Here is a 25,436-nt window from a genome sequence, read left to right as displayed (position 1 = left end):
TTACAAATGAACAGCTGATGAAAGAAATTAATGGAGGGAGGCAAGGAAGACGTCAACAGAGAACAGAGATTCTTCATTCAGGGCTTGGATAAATAATACAAAAGAAAATACAGTGTGTGTTCAAATAGATTACAGGAATGGATGGCGTATTACAGAATATATCCTAACAGTTTTTGTAAAAAAGTAAATGTAAAGTGACAAATTAGTTTTATTTCAAAGTTATTAGTGAACGTAATTTCAAGGCTAAAGTATAATAAAACTGCGAAATACATAAAAACAAATAAATTATGTAGACTGTAGTGCAAGTGTCATTTGATTTATTAAATTATTACCTTAAGTAATCTCTAGAACAATGTCTCAATTGTCATCGACAGGTCCTAACAAGAAGGGAGAAGAATGCTCTGAACATGGTCAGGTATTGTATAGACCTACAATTTTAAAATTTGAAGCTACCGTAACTTATTCCTAACCGTTCAAAAAATGTATCAGTGCTTCAGTTTTAGTTTAGCTTTTGTCTGAAAACAAATAAAATGTCAATAAATATTTGCTTTATTCAATTAGGTATCGTTGAGCTTATTGCATTGCCGTAGCAATTCATACAATAAAGCATTAAATAATTATATAACATAATAAAATTGCAATCATTGTGAAATTCTCTCTACGGAATAGAGATATGACTCACTTGAAAAATAAGGACAATTTACTAACAAAAACGTTGCTTCCCTGTTGCTTTGCACCAAAACTTGATAAGCACGTAAAACAACTGTCAGCTGCAGTTTAGTTACAGTTTTCTGTTCCTGTAATATTACGGCAATTATAGTCTTATTTTTACCATAGAATCATTTCAGCCTACTAGCAAATACTTTTTCTATTCTTGAATTCTTAAAACTCTCATAATTTTTATAGGTAGGTATAGAAAAGTTTGTCAAGTACCGTATTTATATTTGAAGAATCACTGCCGCCAATTGCCGCTAAAATAATGTCATTCTGATCAATTGCAATTTGTTATGACATAAGGTTACGTACATGCAGGTAGCCCATATTTTCTTGGTTCTATATAATCATTCTGCTAAATTTTTCCGGATCAAAAAAAGTTTAGGTACTTTATTGTATATAATTTGCAATATTTAATTGTTGGCCAGCGCATTCCTGAGATAATTGCGTAATAGCCTACTAGAAACCATAAATAACAGAGATTCATTAAAAAAATGGTCATCAAAGTAGCCAATAGACTACACACTAACATGATCATAAGATGGCATAGTATTCGTATTAAAGAAGTCATTTATTTTTTACACCTTGACAAACACGTCTTGAAAACACTCAATGGATGCTTTCTCACCGGCAAATGGTCAACATTTTCTATGTCAGCACTAGGGAACACTTCCTCACTCTTGACAGACGACAGCGAGGCACATTCAAATTTGTGCTCCTTCGAGTGTTTTAAGGAGTACACTTGCTTCATTCACTGTGTCAATCCCCAATCTCCAAAAATGGCCTGGTAATAATGAGCATTATTGCTATTTGTAATAACACATAGTATTTTTTATATACTATTTGTTTGTTCTATCAAATAAATAAATGTAGCAACAAATGCACTTTTCTCAGAAGCCCTCACAATTTTTTGAATAGGTATATTACTTATTACATCTTCTTAAACATTCCAGAATATGTTGCTCCCATGTAAACTTGCCAAATCCAAGAAGGGTAACGGATGTTTGATTTGGATTTCTGCCGATTTTATTGATATTTTGTAATCTTTTTGTTGCTGGCATTACTTGTCTTGAATGATTAAACTTAATTTTTTTTTTTGTAAATTCTATTTTAGTCAGTATCGTTTCAAATTTTAATAAACGTATATCTAGAGGCTAATAAAGAATAATCAGGACTGAGACTCTATCAAATTAGAGGAGCTTTGCAGATCTATAAACTTGCCAAATTTTATTTACATTCCTTAATTTTTTTCGTTCTAGCCTTATCAGCATTTTTAGAAACGTCTTGAAAGCTTCAATTTTCAATGAAATATTAAATGAGCATCAATATTTCCCTCTTCACTATAGAACTGTAGTTGAGTGTGTCTTATCTAATCGCAATGTTTTCAAACAATGCTGCGACATTGTCAAAGTTCAATGTAAATTTGACTTCCTCCGATAAATGAAAAAAATTGCCATTGATTGATCAATAAAACTTTTTTCTTATTGACATTTCATATTATTTTATTTACCATTTCCAGAGTTTGAGTGCAATGGAAACCAGTTTATTTGAGTTTTCACCTTTATTAATTGTGTTGAATCAAATTCATTATTCATCGAAACAAAATGAAGGAATTTTGAAAAATGTAGAAAACGTTATGGCCGTCCTGATGACTATATTAAGTTTTATTCATTGAAGTTTGGATACCTTTATTCTCATCAAAACAATCCACAAATCATACAATGATCGAGAAAACAATAGCATAGACAAAACAAATACATTTGTCTATCAGTGATAATAAGCTCAGCACAAATATTGTTAATTTACCAAAGTTCAATAAATATCATGTTTCAAAAAGGTTTACTGTACCATATTATGAATAAAATTTTTCTAAAAAATTTGAAGCTATTTACACCAATTTTTAATCCAGTCATGTAGCTAAATAAATATAAACAATAAAGTTCATAGAAATTTTGTATTACGATGGTAATCATTACAAATTGATGGGGCTTTTCAATACATTCTATGTAAAACAAATGTATAATAAGATCTCTTTTCTATAATTTTGAGAAGTTGATTCTTATTTCATATTTCAGATCTATTTCTACCAACATGGTGTTATTCTCAAGCACACAATAAATGCAGAAGATGAAGGAAACCGAACGGGGGAACTGGCCCTTGTGCAATACGTGAGTATTTTCAATAGTGGTGAATGTCCAACAAACTGTTTGATTATATTTATAATAAAATCCAATCAAACAAGTAGTTTTTCCTTATCAAGATTACATTTAGCTAACCGTTCTCCACCATTGTTGAAAATGATTTCTCAGAACTCGAAATTACTTTAGTATGTAAGTAGGAAATTATTTACAACTTCAATCAAATGACTATCTGTCGATATTTGAATGACAAAATGATGTGGTTTCATTAGGTTGAAAATAAATGTTGGTGCAATAGTTCAACACCACTCGGCCTTCTTCTAATTAATTCCAAGAATAAAGAATCAAAATAAAGTACTGTACAACTAATAACATAATCTGAACCCAATATGTTGAAAATTTAATTTGATTTGAAAAATGCAATTCATGTAGTTTAAATTAAAACTACCTATCATTGCTCCATCTTTTCTATGCGTCAAGATTTGTTTGCGTACTTGTTATTATTGTAATATACTAAATTATCAACGACTAACAGATGTTAATGATTTTATAATAAATTTAATAACATTAAATTTGCTATTGATAATAAGCACTGATACTTTTATCAATTTAGTGTACTATAAGTAAATTGATAATAGCAGTTTGTGATGGATTCCAAAATTGATTAATTTGATTGTTATGTTCTACAATTTGGATTTAAAAACTGACTAAACTTCAAGCTGTTTCATCAAGAGATTTAATATACGGTAAACATGCAGTTTTACGGATATTTTGTGATTTTTGCTTCAGAGCACTGGAAAGAGGTTTGAATGGAAACCGATTGACATATCGGAAATTTCCGAGTACCAAGAGCAAGAAGACTGGGCGTTTGTCACACAAGTCGATCACAAGAGGGCTCGTACCTACAGTGGTAGATATATTTTGGGACTCTTACCTTTGATATTAATTCTTAAATTCAATTAAATTGAGGCTGATTCTTCTCTCCTGTTGATCACGATACTGAGTGACTAGTGTTATTATAATTATATGAATATACAGAACCTTTCAAAATGTCCTTCGGGGCTACGAAAATTCATTAAATAAACTATTCCACTTACAATAATGAAACAAGTACTGTACGAAAAACCAATTCTCTTTTGTTTTTAAATAGAAGAGTTTTTTCCACATTATACTGTGCAGTTAGTTGACCGTTTGCCCGCTAGGTGTAGACAATAGAGAAAATGGCTGCCATGGGAAGCGAGAAGTCCTTTTCTGTCTTAGAATTTCACTCGTCAAAATCGGTAATTACTGCGCAACGTGCGTTTCGGTTGAAATTGCATAAGGATCCACCAAGTGGCAATTCAGTTCGTGCATGGTACGAACAATTCAGCGAAACTGGTTGCTTGTGCAAGCGGAAATCAACTGGTCGTCCATCAACCTCAGACGCGCGTCAGAGGAAGATCAACAACTTTTGCTGTGGCCACCAAGACCACCAGATCTCACGCCATGTGACATCTTTCTCTGGAGATAGACAAGGTCTTCATCCCACCAATGCCGAACGATATCGTAATATGTTTTGAATATTCTAATTGGCAATAAATGAAATTGAATTGAATCAAATATCGCTGAGCTGAAGGATCGCATAATCAATGCGGTCAACTCTAGCGAAAGATAAATTTTAGGGCGTGTTTGGCAAGAGCTAGACTTCCGTGTTGACGTATGCCATGCCACCAAAGGAGTACACATTGAATATTTATTTATGTTAAAAAAACTGTTTGAATCCCCGCATCTGCACGTACTACTTTCATTTAGGTAAGTGGAATAGTCTTCCTGTAGTAAATTTTCGTAACCCCGGAGAACATTTTGAAACGCCCTGAAGGTACTATTGAATTGAAATATTTATAGAGCATGGATACTGTATATGATTTCTAATAAAACTAGAATTTGTATGTCTTGAATAATTTAATCATCTTACCAAACCGCAATTGTCTCATTAACAATAATATTCACTCGTATTCAGTTGATTCTTTCTAACCCAGTGGATAGAGATCCACGGAGTGATCCGTGGTCTAGTGTATAGAGTGCCTGCGTAGCAGCATAGATATCCCGCGTTCAAACCCTCCCAATACCAAAAGTTTTTAACCAGATCACTCCCGTGTTATCGGATGGGCACGTTAAACTGTCGGTCCCGGCTGAAGTATGACAGTCGTAAGGCCCATTGACGACTTGAATTATATATTCAGGCGGTGGGACCTTCCCGCAAGGGACTCCCCACCAACAAAAGCCATACGAATTTACTACTCTCAAACCCAGTGAATGATGATTTAAGGTGTTTCTATTTTTTTGAAGGTGGCTTCGAGTTCAAAGCCCATCCACTAATCATAGAACTTCATGAAATCAAAAGCTATCTGGTGAAAAGGAAGAAGAGACAAGTGACCTTGATGCTGAAGGATGGTTCTTCTCACATATTTTTCTTCCAGTATGGTAGTCTGCATGGATTGACAGGCGTTTTGAGAGACTGCTTCAAAACGAGGAAGTAAGTCTAAATGGCACAAAAATATGCCGATATTATTATCGTTTCTTACCATTTTTTTCTAGATTCTCTGTATGAATTACTATTAATTGTATTTATAATACAAATAAAGCAATTTAAAACATGATGTAAATTGACCTTTAACTATTTGAAAAATGTTCCAGTTGATTTTTACGTCTTAAAAGGTTTTTGACGAGATTCAGTTCTCAGTAGTTCGTTACTAATATTGTAGGGCTTTAAATGATTCAACTTGAATTTCCCCTCACCTTATAGCCAAATGTTCCTCAAAATTGAAGTACCATTAATCTATTGGTGTTCTAAATGCATGTAAGAAATGAGGTTTTATTGAAAAATATTCAAGTTAGTAACATTGTTTGCATTTCTCAAATGATGGAAACGTCTCACATCGCTTGTAAACTGCATCATGCTGTTACTTACTTCAAACGGTTTGCAATTTTTTTATAAATGAAATTGATACTTCCTATTCAATGAATGATCTCAGTTTGTAGTGAGTCAGTCTCCACTATAACAATAGAATCTCCTAATCATCATCTCATGATCACACATTATATTCCCATTATCCACGCACAATTGTGTAGCTTATGTTAAGCTTCAACCTCAGGGAAAACTATCCAATCAATTATTGAGTTACTTGAGCACTTTAACGACCGGCTACAAATTTGTCAACTTTATGGACCGGAGTTTTTTTTGTGTTTTCCTACACAATGAAAAAAAATCGCAATCCAAAGTAATTATACTTTACCCTGGGACCAGCTCTCAAAGTAAACCTATTGAAATGCATCATAGCTGTGCTCCTGATAATATATAACAACAGTGCTTGGAACATGACTATTGCCATAGCCATCTCTAATACAAGGCCCCGGCCTACGATATTGCAACGTCGCAGTGTAGGCCTAGAATCTAATACATAATAGTTATTTGTATATCTAGAGTGAAAAGTACGACTTTTTCTCCCTGTGGGAAAAAGTTTGAAGCTCGAGGCGAAGCCGAGGGCAACAATTTTCCTGAGGGAGAAAACATATTTTTCGCTCGTGATGTACACAAAAGTTTTCCTCCATCTACATTTTTTTATAGAAACTGCAAATAATATTTTAATAACTTATGTATTGGTGACAATGTTTCCTAACAACATAACCTAAAATCTGAAACCCAAAAACCGGTCGTCTGATTGGCACTGTCTATTGCGCTATCTATCGGCAAAAGTTGTAACAATTATATCAGCTGGGCGTCTACCAAAAATGGCTGACTCCAGATCACGCGGTTCAGATTTGAATTGCAGATCAAAAATATTTGTTGGCTGGTATTTTGAATAGAATAACATATTTTTAAAATTGTATAAATTTTTATCGTCTACTAATATTAAGAATATAATATCATACTAACATATATTTCAAATCTTTGGTTGTGGTATTGAATTCAGTTGACTCAACGACAGACACCTCTATTATGCTTTCTCATCTGAGCTTAGACCTTCTAACCTATTACAATGTAAGTTTAAAAATAGAGATGCTTCCCATGTTATTTAAATGGAGTCACTTTTCCTCCCTAGGGAGTTTTTCTGTTTTTTACTGAGAACGAAAAAGTGACACTTTAGTATTATGTTTCAGGGAGTAAAGTAAGTACTTTAGACAGTAGGTGGAGGAAAAAAGATTTTCAAAAATACCAGCTGATCTTTTTCACCAATCATGTATTAGATTCTAGGCCTACGCTGCGACGTTGCAATATCGTAGGCCAGGGCCTTGTATTAGAGGTGGCTATGCTATTGCATGTGTCCAACTATGGCACATATATTTCCATGCGAGCGAAAACCTTACCTATGGTAAATATGGTCGCTGAAGTGTAAAACAGTAATTTCTTGGATAATTTGTCATCCAACTATCCGATCCAAGCCCCTATATATTTATATTTGAATTATCTTTTTCTTCATCAGTACCAGCAATGCCAGATGAGTGGCATCATGAGTTCGATTGATGCAGCAAGGGTTGAACATATCCCAACAAATGTGTTAATAGAAGTTGAATCGTATTGTTAAACTCTGACCGTAATCATTTTTAGAAACGTTTAAATGGTAAACATCCGAAGTTAAATTATTTTCAATCAAATTGCAGAGTTCTTTTGTTTTTTTTTAAACATGATTTAAAAGAGAGGGGTTCACTTATAAATTATAAGTGAAACAGAAAGAGAAATTTGTTGTTTATCAAGTCCCATGACTCTTGCCAGTATCGAAGACTAGTGGTCACACACTGATGATTTAAGCCTAATTTTTGATTTGGACCGTAGTATAATATTGTGTGAACAGATTTGAAAAGGGACATTTTGGCATAAACATGTTTTTCTTCTTATATAAGTAGCCTATAATTATTGTTCATCTATCTATATATATAAAAGCGAAAATTTGGTAGGTATGTTCAGTTGGCCCTTTAGATGCGCACTAAGAAATCTTTTAGCGATATTTTAACTCTAAGGGTGGTTTTTAAGGGTTTAAAGTTCTTTTAGCATGTATATTCTTCTCATTCCAATATCTTAAAATTGTAATTTTATTTAAATGTCCATACCATATGATAATATAGAACTATAATCTAGAGAGAGTACCTCTTCGAAACAGTTGTTCTGGTAACTAAATTAAAAATTTTGTCAGGTTGACATTAAGTTGAGTTGACTTTGTTAGGTTGGAACCAAGTTGAAGATTGAAATGCATTTATCCAGGACCTCCTAAATACCAATTTATCCAGTTAGCCAAAATTAGCGTTTTCTCCGCTTTTCTGCGTTTGCTCACCTTTTTCAATAATTGATGGAAATATATTAAAAAAAATTCAGTACACAGGTTTAGCTGAGGTGGAAGAATTTTGTTTGCCAAAGATACGCCGATATATTAACAGGTGTTTTTCGAGATCAAATTGACATAATACGTTCAAATTCGGTACAGAGGTTCCGCTGAGGTCTACATGCAGGCGAGCGAAGCGAGCCCGCTGATCTCATTTTTGGACGATCCAGTCGGGGGTTGGTCATTAGTCTTGCTAGACGGATATGACGAGCGAAGCGAGCCTGATGGCTAGTGATCCAATAAATGATTAATTGAGAAATGATACTATTTTACTGTTGTGCACAGAAGCCACAAAAAGAACTTCTTCATAGTTGTGAGCCAGAATATTGACTCACAGCCGCTGACGAAGTCTTTTGCGGAGCTCGACCTGTTCCCCGACAACCCAAGCGACGCCGTCTGGAAGTTCGTCAGCAACCTCAAGCACCGGCCCTATGAGACCACGCTCGAGACATTCTCCAAACTCACCGATACCATTCGTAAGTTAATGATTTTTTAAAATACTTTTTTCTCTGAAAAAATACGATATATTTTATTGGCGGCACATGTTTGTGAGGGGAAAGAGTTTAGTATTACAGCAATATCTCTACTAACCCAAAGTATGTCTTCAAAAAAACAACTTGAAATTGTCAAACATGAATCGTCACTTATTTATTCAAGAATTGAGATATGAGTTTCGGTTGATCCACCATTATCATCTCTATTAAACTCTTTTTGTAAAGGTTTGTGAGGGTTAATTAGTTTCATTTACCTTTACTACAACTTACTACTACTAAACTACTATTCTCTTCAGGAATAAACAGTTTCACGTTAATCCCTGCCTAGATGCATGAATAACTATTATATCACTCATCAGACATCGTACTTATGAAGTAATTTGTATGTGTATGTCTTTTTTGTCTGCTGGCAATATAAGAAACGCTTGGCACTTACTAGATGCCTAGATAACTATTACATACTATTCTATTGATAAACGTCATAATATGATCTATTATCTTATTAGTTTATTACCTATTATCATATTATCTATTGCATACTGTTGTAGTTGTAGCATCACACACTAAAGGTATTGTATCAAATAAAATGAATACGGTTTTGAGCTGCTAAATCAGCTGACTCGTGGTTGTCTGAAAACAAGAACCAAACCAGTCTATTCTACTCTTTAGAAAAATGTACTTCTTTCAATTCAAAATGGCTAACAAAGATTGGAAGACTCAGACAGAGATGGTGGCAACAAAATAAGTCCGATATGGAGAGGTTTGGAGCTATCAAAGGTAATGGTAGTTCCGGTTGCACAAAAGCCAGTTAAATTTTAATAGTGTTTAATTTCACGAGAACCAATCAGAGAAGCCTTCTTTTCGGAAAAGCCTTCTCTGATTGATTCTTGTTGAAGTAATCACGGTTAAAATTTAATCGGCTTTGGTGCAACTGTGCCCCAGAAGCTTTTTTTGGTGCAGCCAAATGTCGAATTGGACATAGATGTCCCTGGGAGTAAGTAATAAAAAGTGAAGTTATAGCATTGCTTTTGATAAGCCTTTAATAAACGACAGAAGCATTTAATTTCACTGTGTTTCAAATGGTTCTGCCGATCATTCTGTCAATGTTTAATCACTCTCGTAAGAACTAATGGGGTTCTTCTTTTGCCTCGCCGGGCAGACAATTAGAGCCAAGCCACTCGAAGAGTTTTTTACGGGCGTTTTCAGACGAGTAGGCAGGGCAGGAAGCTCTTCTACTGGTTGATTGGATTGGTGTTCAGGAATTAGATGATTATCAGCCATTCGGAGAGCTTTCTATTATGCCGATTCGCCTGAAAAAAGTCAAAAAACGCTCTGTGTGGCTTGGCCCTAAAAGGGGAAGCACCTCGCTAGATGCCTAAATAACTATTACATTACTTATCAAACTGAGAGCCATGGGTGCTAACGAAGTAATGTGTCTGTTGAATGAAACTGCAAATTATTTGTCGTGTTCTATTTATTTTTAAAGGTCAATTACAATAAAAAACAATTTATTTGATGTGTTGGTAGTGTACCGTGCACCGGACACTCGGCCACCAGAAGAGATGGCGGCCGAACTCGTGAATAGTCTGCACGAGTCGCCCGAGATCGACGGTTACCACGTGGTCAGCTCCCCCCTGGCGCCCCCCGCGCCCCGCCTTCCGCCACGGCCCATTGTGCGTCGCGGCGCCCCCCTCTCCGTCGACCAGTGGTCAATGGCCAAAGACGCCGATGGTCGCATCAAAGATCCCGACAACATTAAGCGCATCGTATTCAAGGGCGTAAGTCACATATATTCTCGATTCTAGTGCAAACATTCTGATAGGGTCTCATTACACTGTCATTTATATATTCAGTATAAATATATATCAGTATTCATAGATATTTGACCAACCAATATCAAAGATACAAAGATACATCCGTGTTTCGGATGGCAAATCCGAATATAAAAATATATACGAATATATACAAATCGGATATATCCGTGTTTCGGCACTTCAAACTATCGGTCTGAAGTTACTGAATTAGCTGCCTATAACAGACGTTAGGTCATGTCAGAGGCCCTGAATTTGATCAGAACAGGTGCTCCCTGAAAACTATTGCTTTACTGATTCTCTACCTTTACTGAAAATGATCGATGACTACCAATGACATTGTATTTCACAAGTTCCAGCTTGCTTTGGTTTTTAATATATTGTTCCTTGTCTTTGATTCAACCCAGGCCCTTTCATATCGGTACTGATTACGTTTTTAAGAAATATATTTTATGTGACTATTGTATAATTACTGTATTTTATCAATGTGATTGCGATATGTGTTGATAACCTTCCCAAGGTTGCTCTTTTTTGACTCATCCTCTGTCTGATTAGCATATGTTTAGGATGCAATTATAAATCGAATTGCTTTCGATTCTGCACTTATATTAAAATCAAAATTTAATTCCAATACCATACATTATCAGAAATAAGGTAATCGAATATGTTGTCCAAATTGAAAAGAAAAAAATACATTGATGTTGTCAATATAAATGAAAGCATTTAACATGTACATTATCAGTATCCAGGTTTTACCGTGAAACCTGTGTACCTACTGATTATGTAGAGTGTTTCCGAATATATAGTGGTATTGACAACATCAATGTATTTTCATTTTTATCACGGAGAAATATCGCAACATCTCCCATACAATTAATTTATTGTTTTTGTTGTATTGGATGAAATATCATTAATCGTCGGTGATTATAAAATATCAACATACACTACACGCTAAATTGCAGAAAAACATACTTTTGAGAACAAAGTTGAAGTCGATTGAACGATTGTTGACCTCTTTCAGGGTGTCACTCATCCTCTGAGGTTTGTTGTGTGGAAATACCTTCTCGGCTACTACCCATGGGACGCGACCACTGAAGACATCAATGAGCTGCAGAAGAAAAGAAGAACCGAGTACTTCCAGATGAAAAACCAGTGGACGACTATGACAAACGAACAGGAGGAGAGGTTTGCAGATTTCAGGGAGAGGAAGAGTCTCATTGGTAATTCATATTTTTTGATTCTTACACCACTTTAATTGTGTGTTAACCCATATTTGTGATGTTCAAAGTTCCATCTTAATTGAAATATTGAAAAAAGTGATAAAAATTGCTCCTTTTGTCTAGGTTGGGAATATCATAAGCTCTACACAAATTCCGTGCATTGAGCTTCATTAATTAATTCGGCTCTCATAAGTTTTAATATCCATTAATCAGCTACTGTTTCCAATTATAGTGAAGCTTCGTGAGCCTTATGTTTTTGACCAGTGAGAAAATGTATTAAGAGTATTAGTTGCAGATGATCATCAGGATTCTTGATTATTCTTGTTCAAATGAAAGTTAATTTTCAATAAACTTTCGAATAATTGAACGATAATAGAGCATCACAACGTTATTCAAGAAATTCAATTATTACAATACTGCGATGTGATTGGGTTTCTTGAAACTCTTGATATTTTGGGACAATGTTCCAACATCCACGAATTTGTTACAAATTACATTTTAAAACCTTGTAATTTGTTTTTAATTTTCTTAAACTTATTTCCCAAAAATTGTATTAAAAAAATGAAAGTGTCTGTAGATGATTCGTGAAATTAAACTTAATTTTTATAAAAATAAATAAAAATGGAATGCATCAATAAAAAATGTATGCTAACTTGTCACATTTCTGTCATATGGAACGCAAAATGCTCAACTCCGTTTTCCTACATATCTCAAGTATTCCCCTGTATCTATTATCTTAGTCTGATTTTCATATTTTTCTCATTTTACTTTACTTGTCACATTACTTCCTATTAAACTGAAACTCTTGAATTTATCATATTATTTTCATTTATGCTGATCAAAATAGACACATACACTGATACTGATAGTTGGTAATCCAGCTTAAGCCATTATTCATCATTAGTTGCGATATTAAATTTCCATTATGTGAATTAATAACTGAAGACTCCCAATATCGTTCCAGAGAAAGACGTGAACCGAACTGACAGAACAATGGAGTTCTTCGCTGGTGATGGAAATGCGAACTTGAAAGTGCTGAATGACATTCTGATGACGTATGTGATGTACAACTTCGACCTGGGTTATGTGCAGGGCATGAGCGACCTGCTGTCTCCCATCCTCGTCGTCATGTCCAATGAGGTCGACGCATTCTGGTGCTTTGTCGGATTCATGAACAGGGTTGTAAGTATTCCCACAATCAACATTTATGACTTATCATTAGACAAATATAGATGAGTTCATATTTCTGGAAGCATACTTTCATGAACTTGCAATTTAACCCATAGTGAGATTCACGTTATAAATTCATTGGAAATGATAGGGTGGCATATTTGCCAATTTCTTTCTCCACTACCTATTATAATAATAGGTGTGATTCAAATTATCCCGGTAAATCTGACCTAGTAAATAGTTGAATCAAAAATATTTTACTTGTCAAGAAAATATATTTTTACTAGCCGTCAGGCTCGCTTCGCTCGCCATATACGTCTAGCCAGGGGGCTCCGCCCCGACTGGATCGTCCAAGAATGAGATCAGCAGGCTCGCTTCGCTCGCCTGCATTTTTCATTTGAGAATTTTATTATATGTTAGGACAATCCAGTCGGGGGTCCAGACTAAACGTCTGGCTAAACGGATATGGCGAGCGAAGCGAGCCTGACGGCTTGTAATATAATATTCCCAGGATTGAAGTAGCAGTGCCCAATCAATTTTTCCGCGATAAATGCATTCAAATCTTCAACTTGGTGCCAACCTAACAAAGTCAACTCAACTTAATATCAACCTGACAAAATTATTAATTTAGTTGCCAGTTAACAACTGTTTCGAAGAGGTACTCTATCTAGATTATAGTTCTATAGTAACATATGATACGGAAATTTCAATTATAATTACGAGATTGGGAGAAGAAGAATTCAATACATAATATATGATATAGATAATACATGCTAAAAGACGAACTTTAAACCCTTAAAAACAACCCTTAGAGTTAAAATATTGCCAACAGATTTCTTAGTGCGCCTCTAAAGGGCCAACTGAACATACCTACCAAATTTGAACGTTTTTGGTCCGGTAGATTTTTAGTTCTGCGAGTGAGTGAGTGAGTGAGTGAGTGAGTGAGTGAGTGAGTGAGTCAGTCAGTCAGTCAGTCAGTCAGTCAGTCAGTCAGTGAGTGCCATTTCGCTTTTATATATATAGATAATCTAATAATCATGAAAAAATAACTTGTCTAATGACAGACAAGTATAGCAAACCAATGGTAATCAGAAGCTAATTTTATAATGTGAATGTCGCTGTAGAATCCAATTCAATTTAAGTCTTGACAGTTTTTTTGAATGAAGCAATGCGCGTGGTGTACTTATTTTATCTAAAGCTAGGAGTATACAGGGACCGGCATTTTAATCTGACGATTTTGTAGTAATTTTGTTATGTTTGAACCACTGTCATTGAAAAGGCGGGAATGTTGTACATCGACAGGTCTATTTTTGCCATTTAAGTAGCCAGTATGTCGTGGTCAAGTGAACATCAAGCGATTGTGATTGAAGCTTATTTAAAAAATAATGACTCAGTTATTTTACACAGTAATACAGTGTTTATAGTTATTTTACACAGTAACACAGTGTTTATAGTTATTTTACACAGTAACACAGTGTTTATGTCGCAGACATTTCAATAGTTCAATTCGACACTGCCTTTTCCCAGTAGGAATACGATCTTGTTGTGGGTAAAGAATTTCTGAAACACGTTGTCCGCTTTAAAAACGAAACCAACAGGACGAAAACGAACCGCCTGAGTAGCTGTTACACGGTCTCTACGATGTTCAGCAGCGAAACATGCTGTTGTGCTAGCCATTTCTGATCGAAGTGTACGACGAATTCTTCATTCCGACCTAAAATTCCATCCGTATAAGATAATGTTAGTGCAACAACTTAATTAAAATTATTGGCCACATTGCAAAGCCGCTTGCAAGATCATTCTCGAAAATGTCACCGGGATACCGTTATTCTTTCAAGTGACGAGGAACATTTTCATTTTTCGGGATTTTTGAATAAAAAAATTACCGTTATTGAGTAGACAATAATTTACAGAACTAAAGGAAGTCATCCAACGAGAAATTGAAGCAATTCCACAAGTGATGATTCAGCGAGCAATGGCAAATTTTAGAATTAGGTTAAGTGAGTGTGTGAAAAATAATGGAAATCATTTGGATGATATAATCTACAAATAAAAAAACTTTGTGAGTAATCTATGTAATTCACTATAAATTGCAAAATTTGATTTTTAATTTGATATATTATGATTTAATTGTACGAAGCACACTTTAGTTATTATCCCTCAATAGTTATTATCCCTCAAAAGTCGTCAGGTTTTTATGCCGGGCCCTGTATTTCATAACAGTTTTTTTGAATTAAGCACTGCGTGTGGTGTACTTATTCGATCTAAAGCTAAGAGTATATTTCATATTTTTCGAAACAAAGAAACTGAAAAATGGATAATGTTTGAAGGTCTACACTATTATCCATTCATCAATTACAAAAATACATAAAGATGATGGTTTTTTGATCGATTCCGAACTGATGCAAATCACTAATTTGTTTCTAACATCGACATACAGTCAGTTAACAATAAAAATAAACGATTTAGTTTACTTACTGACTGGAGTACTTTCTGGTGTCAGGCTGATACTAAATCGTTAATTTTCATTAATAATTGATTGCATGTCGGTGTTGAAAACAACAAAATATCGTGTTTAAAATACATCATAGAAAAGAACATAATTACTTTTCAATTTGATGGACGTAATGTCCACTCTACCAGTTAACCATGTTATTAGCAAGAAATACAAAAGTCTGTGTCTTTTAAACACGTATATTTATGTTAATGTTGTGATTGTGTGTGTAGAGCACGAACTTTGAGCTGGACCAGGCGGGCATGAAGTCGCAGCTGTCTGCCCTGTTTGGCCTGGTGCACGCGGCCGATCGAGAGCTCGCCTCCTACCTCGAGCAGCACGACTCCTCCAACATGTTCTTCTGCTTCCGCTGGCTGCTTGTCCTCTTCAAGCGCGAGTTCAGCAACGAGCAAATCATGACCCTCTGGGAGGTCAGTCCTCCTAACCACAAATATGTTCTAGTGTCTGAATAGCAACATCGTAGCTGGAACTAAAATACATACACAATAAAAATAAATATTTTACGTAGTCTACAAACAATTTGGCAATGTTGCGAAGTTGGAATAGAAAAGAGCTGTTTGCTTTGTCTAATGAACGTCAAAAATAGCAAATCAATATTAATCAGATGCTGATGTTATATGCTAGAAGTAAAAATAGCTTGCTCTCAAATATAGCACAAATCTTGTACAATTTAGAGTAGATTTCATAGTTGGATTAAACACAAAATGAAATCAAAAATATAAGAATAAACTACATACTGTACCACAGACTATTATGGTAATGTAAATGAACTATGATGCTACACTGCACGACCCTCTTTCCGCTCATTTTGTATTTGTGAAAACGACCTATAGAAGTGCTTTTCGAATTTCTAGCTGCATTTCCTAAAATTTGTAAGTCCTCTCTATTGAATTTCTTCTAATTATTTTAGGTGCTTTGGACTGATCTTCCGTGTCCCAATTTCCATCTTCTGATAAGCCTCGCTATTTTGGATATGGAAAAAAATATTTTGATAGAGAACAGTTATGGATTCACTGAAATCCTGAAGGTAATGTATTATTCAGTTGTTCCATTGTTGATTGATTCATTCTTGTACTTCATTACCATTTTTATCTTCATTTTACAGTAGCAGCCGAATCAATATTTTTACAGAGAATTACATTAGCGTTACTTTTATAAAAGACTCATTTTGAAACAATGAATGCTTTCATTCCATGAAATGCTGCTTCTATTACCTCCCTCAACTAGCATTGCTATTTTAAGTTAAATAATTCAACAAAGATAGTTCCGTTAGTGACTTATAGACATGGGGAATAAAGAGAAGAAAAGTTACTGTTGACCATTGCTATTGTGCCACTTTTAATACATTTTCATACAGACAGATAAATTGTCATTGGTGGAGTGCTTGCTAATAAAGAGCACATTCTTTGTAGAGGCTCTGGTCTCAGTTCTAGTTCATTCATAACTCTGATACATTAAAATTGACTTGATAACTCTGTTGCATATCCATACTTTTTCAATATTAAAATTAAACTTGAATTTTAAAAAACACTTATGGAGTGAAAATGTACTTACATTAGTAGTTACGATCGTTTCGACCTGTTTTTGGTAATCATCAGACTGTAGGAATTTACTCTAATGTCAAGGTTATCGGACATTATCATTATCTGACACTATCTTAACCTTGACATTAGAGTAAATTCCTACAGTCTGATGAAGACCGACAACAGGTCGAAACGATCGTAACTACCAATGTAAGTGCATTTTCACTCCATAAGTGTTTTTTTTTTAAATTCAAGTTTGAAATTGACTGCTACATTTATAGCTCTTACTGCTTATGAAAATCACTGGCCTCCAGTAACGTTCTGTTTCTACATTCCCAGTCTACAAGAAGCTCTAGTTCATTTATAGATCTGATACATTCATGAATATAAATGTATTTAATATTTTTGCACAGCATATCAACGACCTATCGATGAAAATAGACCTGGACGTGGCGCTGAGTACAGCAGAAGCGTTGCATGACCAGTTCTCTCACATGAGCCCGGAGCATCTGCCACTGGCCATCAGAAAACTGCTAGGCATGGCAGGTGACGAGCTGGAAGAGAAGTCCGAAGGCAGCAGCAGCTCATCAGAGTGCGACGACTCTCAGCCAATCAGCAATCAGCACCGCCTCGACGGTGATGGCCAGGAGAAGGACGACGAGGAGGCACTCTACCAGAAGGGAATCGACCAGCACTATCTATAACTAGAACCACCAAATACTTCATTTCAAACGATAATCGAATGTACTTCCACTGAAAAGGTGAGAGTTCTTTTCTTAATAAACTACTTTTTTAGGTACCTAATATAAATTGTGTACAGAGTGGTCCAAAACTCAACAGTCACATAAAACTCAGTCCAAACCTGCATAATATAAATTATCGCCGAATTGCGAGTCGTGTGGATGAATGTTTGTCTATTCGGCAAGCAGCAAACATTCGTGCTCGTTGTTTCAGCCGGCTCGAGACATGCGGCATTCGGCGAACACCGAGCATACTTCCCGAATCACGAGTAGTGTGGATGGATGTTTGGTATTCGGCAGTGAACATTCGTGCTCATTGTTTTTCCGGACAGTGTCTAACTTTTGCACACATTGAAGTAGTAGACGAATGTTCGTATGAAATGTACATACTGTACCATTATGTTAATATAGGAACTATAATCTACAAGATACTACCTCTTCGAAACAGATGGTTAAAATTGGTAACTAAATTTATAACCAGTCCAATTTTGTAAGGTTGACATTAAGTTGAGGAAGCTTTCTAAACAAGATTTGAGTTCTGTCACTTTATAATGTTAATACCAAGTTGAAGAACTTATCTATATTATAATAAAGGAAAGACCTGACTTATACAAGTACGGGATAGGAATATGATGTTTGACGCATCATCACGCCTAAACTACTGGACTGAAATTAACTTGAAATTTTTCATATAATAATTAACCGAAGATGGTTCTAGGCCTATTTCAAGCTCTTCAAGATTCCACTCGCTCAAGTTTTCAGTTTGTAAACTCTTAAAATAGACCCTTGCGGAGCACGGGTTACCTGCTAGTTAATGAATAATTCAAATCTTGATGAAAACTAGATAATAACCAGTTCCGTCCAGGTTACTGAATTATAACCTGAATTCTTTAAATGTTTCAAACATTTCTACTAATATTTTTAATCAATCGAAGTTAAAATGTTCATGTCCTATACAGTTATTTACCGGGGTACATAGGGTTAGTTTGGTTTATTTATAAAAGCAGGATAGGCAAGAAAAGCATCTTCAATATCGAGATCCATGTTGACGGTAGATTAACATTCAGTTGACGAATATTAGCTATTCCCAAAACGAGCAAGTGCTCGGGAAACCATGCATGTGTGTAGATGTGTGCTCGTTAATCGGCAAATAGCCAGAAGAATAGTTCGCCGAACGCCGAACATTTGCTGCTTGCCGAATTACGCATGTCTGGAGCCGGCTTTAAGAAGTTAATACACAAGCAAAAATGTAACTGCATAAAATAACTCTTAGCTAATGAGACTCGTGAATAAGATAATTTGGAGAGATCGGAGTGTGAAGATGGTTTGCTCTCTCAAATTCGCGCTAACTGTTTTAGTTGATAAACTATATTCATAACAATAATTGTTATAAATTATTGATAGTAATATTGTTTCATGTTTTGAAGATGAGGGTCTAAGATCTTGGCTTATCTAGATAAGAAAATGATATTACTATGCATCTTTTATCCTAGCTTTGATCAAGAGGATTCTCACATCTGAGTAATGTAGATTCCATACTTGAAAATGATATTGCTTCCAGACATGTCTGTCTTCATTTTGTTTCATAGATTTGCTATTTTCTGGTGATTAAATGTTTCATTCACTTCTGTACTAATGCTGTTTGATTTTTGCAGGTGGCCAGTCTAGCTTATTAAGTGATCAAGTTGTACAGCATATTTGCACACTATCAGAGAATACTTTCTTTATGTAAATAGAATATTGGTGATACTTATCTAGAAAGACTTTGTAATAACAACGCTGTTCTCATTTATCGTTGTAAATAGATGTAGGTGTGAAATTTTATTGACTACAGTATCCTTTATAAAGTTTGTATGATATTATAATTATTAGCACATATTATGTTATATTGGAATAATATTACTGATTATATCATGAATTGGAACGACTGCTTATTTCAACCTTTTAATCATTTAACCAAAACTATAGGCCTATATCTGTGAACTATTAGCTTGGATGGTTTCATCTGCGAAATTGGAATTTTATCAAGAATGGACTTAACCAAGTTTGGTTTGGTTGCAGAAAGGTACTACAATTGTTGTAAATGGAACCCATCTTCCCAAGGTGTTTTTTATGTACATAATTGGCACATGTAAGATTTATTTCACACCATAGCTTTCTCCAATAACGCTTAGCCCAAAAAATGACATCAATGGAAATTGTAAATTAGCAAGGTACCTAGAACTTTAGGTGGTTGAGGACTTTTTTAGAATACATATGAATCGTTTTGAAAAAAAATAGACTGGGCTCACCCTTCACCCTGAGTGTGAGAACATAGTGGAGCGGCGAAGGTAGTAACTTCAAGTCTGAGAGTGTTGAAAATAATTCATATATTTGAATGGTACCGTATCGCACATATTGGAAGAGTATTATTTTGACCTATTTGAATAAATGCCTTATTTTCAACATTCAGGCTTCATGCTACCTCCGCTGTTTTATTATGTTTCCACCCAATATGTACCGGTATCTTAGGTAGAACTTTACACACATACCTCTGGTTTTGTTGGGAAAAGAATCTATAATATCATCATCATCATCATCCATGGCTCTACAATCCAAAACGGATCTTGGCCTCCTCTAGCAATCCCCTCCATTCCACTCTGTCCATGGCAGCTCGTCTCCAATTTCTTACACCAAGCCTCCTTGCATCTTCAGTTACAGAGTCCATCCACCTCAGTCTTGGTCGGCCGGGGTGTCTTCTTCCTTCCATTTTAAAATTCATAATTCTTTTTGGCGGATATGAGTCATCAGCTCTCTCAACATGGCCGGCCCACCTGAGCCTCCCTACTCTGATGAGAGCCATTGCATTGGTGTGGCCGTACATATCATAAAGATCCTTATTCTTCCTTCTGTACCACACTCCATCAATTTGCACACCACCAAAAATTCGGCGAAGAATCTTTCGTTCAAAGATGTTGATCATGTTCTCATCCAGTCTTGTTAGAGTCCATGTCTCACTGGCATAGGTCAGCACAGGCAGAATCAGTGAGCGGTAAATTCTTATTTTCGTTTCTCGACTCAAATTCCTTGATCTGAAATGTTTGGCCAAACCAAAGTATGTCCTATTTGCCAGTAGAATTCTTCGCCTGACCTCCTTTGTTGTTTCATTTTTTGTGTTAACTGAAGACCCAAGGTAAACGAACTCATCAACCATCTCCAGACCACAGTCAGCTATCAGATCAGACTGAGCAGCATTCTCTCTCTGAGCATTGGACCTTGATGAGACCATGATTTTTGTTTTCTGCTCATTTACAATCAGTCCCATGCTATTTGCTGCTCCTCTCATGCTATGAAATGCCTCCATCATATAAGGGATTGATCTGGCTGCAATATCAATGTCATCGGCATAAGCCAGTAATTTAATTGTCTTATTGAGCAGGATTCCTCTAGTATCAATTTTGGAGTCTCTTATTACTTTCTCCAGTGCGACATTGAAAAGCAGACATGCTAAAGCATCACCCTGCCTTAGGCCATTGTAGGACTGAAATGTGTCTGATAGAAGATTCTGCACTCTTACCTGGCATTGGACTGAGCTCATAGTCATTTTAACAAGCCTAACAAGTTTTTGAGAATCTATAATATAGTAAAGGAAAAATATTCGGCTTACTTACGTGATAGGAAATTCACAAAAGACGTCATTACGTCTAAACTACTGGAATGATTAACTTGCAATTTTGTATATATACTCTTATTACCAAGGATTGTTAAAGGCCTATTTTAAAATTCTTCAAGATTTTAAAACGTCAAATTTTTAATTAGACCTTTTGGAGAATGGGTTACCTGCTAGTAAATTATAAAAACTTACAGGATTGCAGATTGCTTTCTGTTGGCAGGTTCTTGGAGTTATCTCAAGATTTTATTCAAATTCTGTATTATTATTATAGCTTGGGTTAAGGGTTAGGTTTAAGGGCTCAAATGGCAATAGTGAGCACCTGTGATTCTAGAAGTAGGGTATTTACATCACTATTGGATGATTTTAGAATTTCAAAAAAGGATTTTGGTCATTGTAGTTGACAAAACGCAGACCTATAGTGAGGTCCACGTTATAATGGCAGTGAAGAAAAATAGGAGATAAACGTTGCCAAGTCTCTCCATTTTGACACTGAGTGTACACAGCTGTTACTCAATTCATCCCATTAAATTTGATCTAATAATAATAATATCATTTCCTTGATAAAATAATCAATTTAATGTCAAATTAATCAAGAAAATATATTTTTTTCATAATTTGATTCAAAAGTTTGCTTTCATAACTGAGATCAGATTTATATTTCTATACAAACCTGAAATGGCGGCTAATTTAAAAAGCTGTGATACAACAATCTGAATTTCAAAACAACAGAAATTAAGTTATTTGGTAGTTATTCTATTTCAATTTCTTTTAAAAATAATATTAAAATAGAAATCCTCTTTTAAATAAGTAATTTCAATGTAAATAATTCTAAAATAACCTTTCAATATTATTTATACTGGTACGAGTGGGTCTAACCTTTATGTGTAGGCTGAATGAAGCATGGATGAAGTCTATATAGGATGGTTATTTATCAACTTTTAGGTCAGAGGCGAGGCGTCCGGTCATCTCTGGATTCGCCGATGACTGGACAGAAATTGATATGTAATGTGTATATTATTAAATTTAAAATATTCAAAATAAATACAAAAAAGGTGAAGAAACCAAAAGAGAAACGTTTTTTTGCGAGCGCGTAAAGTTTGAATAAAGTATACTACTGCATCATCAGCTCCATTCGTTCAATGTGATTCTCAAAATTAAGTGATTCCATTCCAGTAATGCTATTTAGCATTAGTTACCACCACTCTTCTGCATCATCGCTCTTCTCTCCCTGTAAATGATGGTGGAGTAAACGGTCAAAAACATCGCTATGTTCTGCGGTTCCACTGGCCCGCGACAGTGTTGCAAAACGTACGATAATTATTTTGTATGCGATTTGTTATTGATAATGATTATTATTTCTTCTATGTTTGGTTTTGAAGCATCTAAATTTAAAAATGTACTTTGTGAAAATAATTAAGAATTGAATATTTAGTGAACAACTACAAGACTCAACCTATTTTGGACTATGTGTAACCTTATCTAAATTTGGGAGAGGAATAGCACAAGGTTACCTTATTTTTTCTCTCCCTGTCATTTTTGATGATGTACTTGTTGTATGAATCAATAAAGAATAAAGAATTTCATCTCAATTTTTTTGATCAATTATTGAGGGCCAGTTTCCGAGCTTGAGATTTAGACAAGTTCTAGACTTTTCAACTCTAGGATTTTGTATAGCAAGCTTATCTTATATACTAGATGTCATCTTGCTCGATAAATAATCTTCCAAAATGAAACATTATCTTTTAAGTAGGGGAGGGGGTGTAGCTTTCATTCATACTTTCAACTGAATTGTTCCTGGAGATGACTGAGCCAAAAAGTCACGCCTCGCCACTGTTTTAGGTATTCATTTCAGGTATTTTAATTTGTGTTTCTCATACGGTAATGTCGAAAAATTATTTAATTGTTCCAAAAATACATTTTTAATCAATTATACGACTTGTGTATGTGTACTCATGTATTTTGATAGAATGAAGAAAAAAAACAGTATTTCAATAGCAACAGTATTGTCAATCGTACACTACCATTATAACGTGGACCTCACTATAGCGCGGTTTAACATAGCATGCGCATTACGATGCAATTTTCTTTAGGGAGAAATTCATCTGTTACGCGGCTTTTATAGCAGCTTCTCTTTGTCTCAGAAACAGAGTAACGGCCAGCAACAGTCACAGTTATAACATAGTTATTCAAAAGTATTCTTTGAGTATTTATAGTGAGGTCCACGTTATAATGGTAGTGAACGATTTGCAATGGTGTTGCTATCTTTGTCTATCGTTTAACAAAAGTGAAAGAGTTGAGGGTTAGGTTTTATTTAGGTCATATTTAATAATGTTTTATTAGGATAGGTAGGGTTTTTGCTTTAAAATTGCCTTATGCTAGAAGGGGCTAGGGTCTAGGTAGAGTTATGTTTTTTGATGTTTCAAAGGTAAAAGGATAGGTTATGGGGTTAGGATTTTGCTTTGAACCACATGTTTGTGAACATGTTCATGAAATGAACCACATGTTTATGTTCTGTTCTAAAGATGACGAATAAAATATCTAAAGTATTAAAAATGTGAAAGGGTCAGAGGTTAGATTTCATTTAGGTTATATTTTATAATGTGTCATTAGGATAGGTTAGGTTTTTGCTTTGAAATTGCAATATGCTAGAAGGGGCTGGGGTGCAGTTAGAGTTATGTTTTTTGATGTTTCAAATATGAAAGGATAGGTTAGGGGGTTAGGATTTTGCTTTGAAATCTAAATTATTGAATGTGAAGGGGTAAGGGGTTAGTGGATAGGTTTTTTTTTGATTATATTTAATAATGTTCCATAAGGTTAGGTTAGGTTTTTGCTTTAAAATTGCAATATGCTAGAAAGGGCTAGGGTCCAGGTAGAATTATGCTTCTTGATATTTCAAAGGTGGAAAGATAGGTTAGGATTTTGCTTTGAAATTGCAATATGCTGGAAGGGATTATAGGTATTTCAAATAGTCATGTTTATTGATGTTTTAAATGTAAAAGGGGAGGTTGAGGATTCGGTTTTTGTTTTGAAATGACGATATGCTGACTTAGTTATAGTGTTTTTTAACATCAGTTAAATAACAACTGTTATATTTTATTAATTATATTTTTCAAAAGTACTCTTCCTTTTATTAAATAAAATGATAATATATTGATTTTAATTATATCAAATAGAATGACGATTGGCTCCAGTTACAGTGCTCGGTAACCATCATCAAAGAACGTTACATTCAAAGAACTGACTGAATGGAACGGGGAAAACCCGTTGCTAACGCATGCGCGATACAGTGCTGTCTGAGACAGTGAGTGGTTTGTGCTTTTATAACAACCACTCCTTGTCTCAGACAGCACCGTATCGCGCATGCGTTAGCAACGGGTTTTTCCCGTTCCATTGAGTCAGATCTTTGAATGTAACGTTCTTTGTGATGATGGTTACCGAGCACTGTAACTGGAGCCAATCGTCATTCTATTTGATGAAGATATTATTATCCAATGATGATTATCAATAAATTCAATATAATAATCAATTTATTATTATTTCATTTAATAAAAGAAAGAGTACTTTTGAAAAATATAATTAATAAAATATAACAGTTGTTATTTAACTGATGTTAAAAAACACTATAACTAAGTCAGCATATTGTCATTTCAAAACAAAAACCGAACCCTCAACCTCCCCTCTTACATTTAAAACATCAATAAACATAACTATTTGAAAAAACTCTATTCCCTTCAAGCATATTGCAATTTCAAAGCAAAATCCTAATCTATCTATCCACCTTTGAAATATCAAAAAGCATTATTCTACCTGGACCCTAGCCCTTTCTAGCATATTGCAATTTAAAAGCAAAAACCTAACCTAACCTTATGGAACATTATTAAATATAATCCAGAAAAAACCTAACCACTAACCCCTTCACATTTAATAATTTAGATTTCAAAGCAAAATCCTAACCCCCTAACCTATCCTTTCACATTTGAAACATCAAAAAACATAACTCTAACTGCACCCTAGCCCCTTCTAGCATATTGCAATTTCAAAGCAAAAACCTAACCTATCCTAATAAAACATTATTAAATATAACCTAAATAAAAACTAACCC

General features: G+C 34.9%; 1 protein-coding gene across 2 annotated transcripts; it reads left to right on the top strand.

Annotated features, from left to right (window-relative positions):
* The first annotated feature begins 18 nt into the window (after positions 1 to 18).
* On the top strand, positions 19 to 19,600 carry LOC111064511 (TBC1 domain family member 15). 2 transcript variants are annotated; one of them, XM_022352261.2, is made up of 12 exons: positions 19 to 415; positions 2,790 to 2,882; positions 3,642 to 3,762; positions 5,181 to 5,367; positions 8,495 to 8,685; positions 10,231 to 10,481; positions 11,536 to 11,734; positions 12,699 to 12,916; positions 15,632 to 15,829; positions 16,330 to 16,446; positions 17,356 to 17,703; positions 19,338 to 19,600. In XM_022352261.2, exons 1-11 carry the CDS (start codon positions 353 to 355, stop codon positions 17,644 to 17,646), a joined length of 1,929 nt encoding a protein of 642 aa, XP_022207953.2. In that variant the 5' UTR covers positions 19 to 352; the 3' UTR covers positions 17,647 to 17,703; positions 19,338 to 19,600. The 2 variants fall into 2 exon arrangements, with proteins under 2 accessions (XP_022207953.2, XP_039285627.1); XM_039429693.1 differs by lacking the exon at positions 19 to 415 and adding an exon at positions 1,377 to 1,501.
* Positions 19,601 to 25,436: the final 5,836 nt, after the last annotated feature.

This window comes from Nilaparvata lugens, chromosome 5, assembly GCF_014356525.2.
Source record: "Nilaparvata lugens isolate BPH chromosome 5, ASM1435652v1, whole genome shotgun sequence".
NCBI classification, from domain to species: domain Eukaryota; kingdom Metazoa; phylum Arthropoda; class Insecta; order Hemiptera; family Delphacidae; genus Nilaparvata; species Nilaparvata lugens.
Note: the sequence above shows the minus strand (reverse complement) of the source record. Positions and strands in the feature narration are given on the sequence as shown.

Coding starts and splice junctions, on each gene's coding strand:
- LOC111064511 (XM_022352261.2), top strand. CDS start 353: ATGTCTCAATTGTCATCGACAGGTCCTAACAAGAAGGGAGAAGAATGC. Junction 11,735..12,698: donor GGAGAGGAAGAGTCTCATTG/GTAATTCATATT, acceptor ATATCGTTCCAG/AGAAAGACGTGAACCGAACT. Junction 15,830..16,329: donor AAATCATGACCCTCTGGGAG/GTCAGTCCTCCT, acceptor TAATTATTTTAG/GTGCTTTGGACTGATCTTCC.